Source organism: Fulmarus glacialis, unplaced genomic scaffold (assembly GCF_000690835.1).
Source record: "Fulmarus glacialis isolate BGI_N327 unplaced genomic scaffold, ASM69083v1 scaffold19579, whole genome shotgun sequence".
Classification (NCBI taxonomy): Eukaryota; Metazoa; Chordata; class Aves; order Procellariiformes; family Procellariidae; genus Fulmarus; species Fulmarus glacialis.
The window spans coordinates 462-5,578 of record NW_009232909.1 but is presented as its reverse complement, the minus strand read 5'-3'; the positions used below and the strand labels follow the sequence as shown (position 1 = coordinate 5,578).

Sequence of the window (5,117 nt, the reverse complement as noted above, 5' to 3'; positions counted from 1 at the left end):
AGCGCAGCTCCCACTGCGGGACTGCCGGTCCCTCTGCTCAGCACAAGGGACACGTGCGGCTCAGCTTCCTGCAGTACCTTTTGCAAGCAAAGCCATGGCCACCAAACCCCAGCCTGGCATGCAGTCCCTCCCTAGGAGAAAAAGGCTTCCTTAACAGAGGGCAGCCACGCACAGCCCAGCTCACTGAGCACCGTAAAACCCCACCAGTGGTACGCTGGGACACCGTCCCCTCCGGCGGGGGGGAACTCGCCCCCCTGCACAGCAGCAACGGCTACACACACCCATGGGTTAAATCCCCTGCAGCCAAGGAGTTAGCCCCAGATCCAAGCCCCCTGCACCCTTTGAAGCTGGGTTTCGCATAGGAACATCCCACCTTCCCTCATTCAGGAGCAGCTGGCACAGCTACTCAGTGCACCACAGAGCCTTTCAGCCACACGCTGCAGAGGGCAAATGGCAAGAGTCCGACTGCACCCCAGCTGCCCAAGCCTGCTCAGATGGCGCGGGTGCAGAAGTTCACCGGGAGTCCACGGCTCATGGGCTGGCATTTGCACAGCTGGAGTGCAGACTGGCTACAGTGGCATTAACATGCTTCCAGAGAATACAGCAAGGGAGCTCAATTAGTTACGGTAGCCTTGAGTTCTCCAGGAAATCATGTGCTTCCACTCCACGCAGGAGCTGGCGCAGCTCTTGCCTTGCTTTGAATTTAACCAGTGCAGCTCTTGCTTGTAGTGTGGTTTTGAGAGCAAGTGGGCAGTCATGGAGAGGCAGCCCCTGGGGCAGCTCCAAGCTGTGAATCTGTTTGAAACGGAGGAGGTTCAGGGACTGAAGAAAACGCAAAAAAAAAAAAAAAAAAAGACTCGACAATGGGCAATACCTTCTCTGTGTGGAAAGGTGGCTAGCACCACAGCATCACCCCTCCCAACTGCATCCGCACCAGACCTGCACAGGGTTGTCAGAAAGGAGCCCGGCACCAGACAACATGATGGGCACAAGTACAGGCAGCCTGTGGGCAGGCAGGGGCAGCTGTGGGGCCCCTTAGCCGCAGAGCCCCGGCTGTGCCGCGCAGCCTGGAGGAGCCATCGCGGCCAGAGCCCTGGGACCGTTCCCGCAGGGAACCGTTAGGATCCCATTATCGGGGTCATGCCCAGCCCAGGCCCACAGTGACACAAGAGGTCAGCATGAGGAAGGACCGGCCCCACGTGCCCTCGGCTGGCTGCGCTGGAGGACTTTTTTTTCAAGCTGAGCTGGCACTACAAAACTCCCAGGGCTCCTGCAGGCACCGGGCGCCGCAGATAAGCGGCTCAGGAAGGGCAGCCGAGATGGGAGGTCTGGGAGACACGCTCCCCTTCCCACCCTGCCCTCCTGCTCCCAGCAGGTCCCCGACTCCCTGCCACCAGGAGCCAGGCTGCGTGCCCCTGGGAGCTGATCTGGAGCTGGGATCCCTTGGCAGCACTGCAGTGTCCTCACAGGAGCCAAAAAGACCCGAGGGGCTGTGCAGAGCCCATCCAGGGGCCGGGCACTCGCCACGACTTGCCCACACTTGGCATCGGTGCCAGATGAGCCCGGCAGTTCAGAGAAAGGCCCCTGGCATTTCCTCAAAAGAGACAGACGGCTGTCTGCTGGGGCACAGACGCATGCCTGCAGCTCTGCCAGCACCGGGCAGGATCCTGCACAGGTCACTTCTTGTTCCGGGGCTGGGGAGCAGCCAAAACTGGCAACCCAAGCCGTGCAGCAGGGCCGTGATGGAGAGGCAACATTTCTGGCTGGGCAAGGGGCAGCGACGGCTGAGCTAGCAGCACATTAAATCCAAGCTATCTTTGTGTGTTAACCCACAAATAATAGCTTGGCACTTGCCTGTAAAATCCTGCTGGTAGAATTTTTGTGCACGGCTAAACATGCCCAAACACAGTGGCCCAGAGAGGGAGGGCTCCACCGCTCCCTCCTACCCGCCTCGGGCTGCAGCACGGCCCCTTCACAGCCTTACCGCATCCCTGGTCTCACTGCACCGCTGTTCTTCAAAGCCCCAACCTCCAAGCCCCGAGATTGCACAGGGGCCTCGCTAGGACAACGAACGCAATCACCTCCAGCCCTCTGCTGCCCAGGGAAAAGCATGCGCTGCTGAAGCTCAGCAGCCAGAGGAGCAAAGGCTTCTAAACCCCAAACTCTCCTGAATCGTGCTCCTGTGGGTTTATTGCAGTGTTTTTAATCTTCCTTACCTCTGTTCATGCTGGGTACAGGCCCTGCAAAAAAGCTTGTCTTACCTGTCGTGGTAGAGTTCAGAAGCAACAGCAAAGGAAAAGAGCTCGCTTGGGGCTGGAAGGGCATTCAAAGGCAAAGCAAGTGTGCTGCTTTCCACAGCTTCAGCAGGGCAGGAGCACGCTTTCAAACCGCAAGCTGCCAGGAAGCAGCTCAACAGCGTGGCACAAGCATGGCTGCAAAACAGGGCAACAGAAACGTCCACCTGAAACCCCCGCAAAGGGGCTCTGATCTTTGCCCAGCACCAACCCGCCCACCGAGGACCGGGGCAGCAGCTGGCTGGTGGGGCTCACGGGACCTTTCCTACTGCAGTTGGGCATCTCTCATACAAAAAGCTAATTACAGGAAAATCATTTTGAAGAGATCAAGTGGGATCAACGCCTTTCATCACTTGCTGCAGCGCTGACTGCTACCGGGACTGTGTTTACTGCGTGCCCTAGCAGCAGCACAGCCCTCCCTCCCCGCCCCGAGCGCTGGTTCCCATGGGCCAGGCTGGTTTCTCCAGCGGCTCCAGCGGCCTGTTGGGGAGGACTCGTGCTGTGCCACTCCGTTTCTGACCCCACGTTGGGCCAGCCAAAGAATATAACTCCCGTTGTGACATGTCTGGCTTGCACAGCCCTGCAGACGCGTGTATTTTGACTCAGGGTTTCTTGGCACATCAGAAAGTGCCTCTTTCATAATGCCTATGACTTCTTAAGCCCCTGGTGCACTAAAGGCAGTAGCTCTGTAACATTAATAGCCAGTTACTGGAATTGCACAGGTGGTGTCCATGGGAACAACACAGCCGGTGATCCCGGGTGACAGCAGAGCCACGTGTTGTTGCACCAGGACATGCCACCCCCCGCTGCCGCCTCCATCCCCAGCAGCTCTAAAGCAACCTCAGCTGTAGGTTGGGGCAGCTTCCCTGCTAATCCTCCTGGTGGGCCTCGCGCAAGCCAGAGACACAGCAGCCTCTGTGCCTGCCGAGGCTTAGCTGATCCTCCGCTCTTTGGGCTGCCCTCCCCGGGGTGGCTGCTCACGTTAGCTGTGCGCTTGGCGTGGGAATCGCCACAGGGCCAGCTAGCCCCGCCGCTACAGACCCTTCCCACCTGCCGAGTGCTTTTTGGCTGAAGTTTGAGCTCGGTAACTGGTTTTCCCCTCTGGTTTGCAGGATTTAGCCTCCGAGCGGCTGAATGGCAGAGGTAATACCCACGGGAGCTGGGGGCGCGCGTGCTGCCAGGCTGGGCCTGGCGACGCAGGGCCACGCTCCTCTTGTGTTGCAGGTCCCAGCACAAGACGCAAAGCCTCCACGGCGCTGGAGTCCTTCAAGCGGATTGGCATCCCCATCCTGGCAGCGGTGCTCAGCCTTGCCTGCCTGGTTACGGTCGGGTTCCTGGGTACGGCTCCTGCTCTCCTCTCCTCACTCCTCCTGCCGCTGCTGGGCACAGCCAGGGCTCGGCAAACACAGCTCTGGACCCAGGGCTCAGCTGGGACCGGCTCTGCCACCTTCTTGCTGAGCCCCCAAGCGCAAGCCCTGAGCCTGCCCAGCACCACAAGCTCAGCGCTGAGCTCCCCCTTTCCCTCTAGTCAAGGTTTATCTGGACTACCACTACTTCTTCTGCAAACAGTCCCTGAAGCTGGTGCCGCTGCAGCAGGTGTGTGACAGGCAGGTGGATTGTCTGCAGGGCGAGGATGAGGCCAGCTGTCCCCAGTGGGTCCCTGAGGGGCCACCAGCTGGTGGTGAGTCCAGACACCCTGCTACAGCTCTGGAGGGGCTGGGCTGCTGCAGCAAGCCTCCGCCTGCTAAAGTCACCTGTGACAAAGCTGACTTTGTGTCTGTCTCCAGCCCGTGTTTCCAAAGACAGATCCATCCTGCAGGTGCTTAACAGAAACACCGGAGCCTGGTCCTGCATCTGCCACGACCACTTCAACCTGGTGCTGGCAAAAGCAGCCTGCGAGCAAATGGGCTACAGGAGGTACACGGCTGCTTTCTCCACGCCCCTCTCGTCTGCTTTAGCTATCCCTCTCCCATCAAAGCTCTTTTTGACTGGGGCTCTGTTTGCACTGAGCTCTGCACTGACGGTTTCAGTCCATCCCCACCACGCAGAGTACTCTGTGTGTCCCTAGGAGCTGGATGGTCTCTGTGCTAGAAGCCAGGGCAGCTTCCCATGTAAGCACAGTACCGTGCCCAGCGTCTCCTGCTCTGTCCCCAGCCCACGGGCACCTCGCGCCCACTTACTTGCAGTCACCCACGCAGCAGGGCTGCCCTACGGCTCCCAACAGCATGCATGCGCTCACCTCACCAGAGCAGCCCCTCCTGGGGCATGTGCAGAGCTCAGCCCACACGCTCACTGCCAACAGAGCTCTCCTGGGGAGGGGTGCATGGCACCGCACTCCCCTTTTAAAGCCCCAGGAGAGCAGCAGTTGGCCGGGGGTGTGGTGCTGGGCCAGGGGTGTGGGTGCTGCACAGCTGAGGGCAGGGCTGGGTCCTTGCAGCTGCGATGAAGTTCCATGTCACCCACCTGTGTCCGCCTCATGCGCTGCCCTGAGCCAGCGGCAAGTTTGTAGTGCTGCATTCAACTAAAGCTGGTTAAAGCCGAGATTTGCGGAAATAGCTTGCTAGCCCTGCGTGTTTGGTATCAGCCCTGGATTAAGGGAGAGTTTGAGTTAAGTTAGGGGTATACTAGGGAGAAGATGGGTTCTGTTGTTTGAGCCCCTCTAGGAGCCTAGACTGAGCCCCAGATGGTATTTTCCAGTTCCAAAAAGTTAGGGATTGAGGCTTTGAGCACAGGCCCCCAATCTCACCACAGCTGGGACACCCCTGTGGTCCCCTGGGAGCTACCTGCCCCACACCTCCCTGAAGAGCAGGGAGTAGTCTCCCT

At 59.2% G+C, this 5,117-nt stretch overlaps 1 protein-coding gene across 1 annotated transcript in view; it reads left to right on the top strand.

The window, feature by feature from the left end:
- The window catches only part of LOC104082132 (transmembrane protease serine 4-like), a gene marked incomplete at its 3' end in the record, with an annotated part of 4,964 nt that extends 753 nt beyond the window's left edge, over window positions 1-4,211 (top strand). Inside the window, exons 3-6 of the mRNA XM_009585137.1 lie at window positions 3,407-3,437; window positions 3,519-3,632; window positions 3,823-3,975; window positions 4,082-4,211. Coding sequence (XP_009583432.1) covers window positions 3,407-3,437; window positions 3,519-3,632; window positions 3,823-3,975; window positions 4,082-4,211 — 428 coding nt within the window. The remainder of the gene's footprint in view (window positions 1-3,406; window positions 3,438-3,518; window positions 3,633-3,822; window positions 3,976-4,081) is intronic.
- Between the last annotated feature and the right edge of the window lie 906 nt (window positions 4,212-5,117).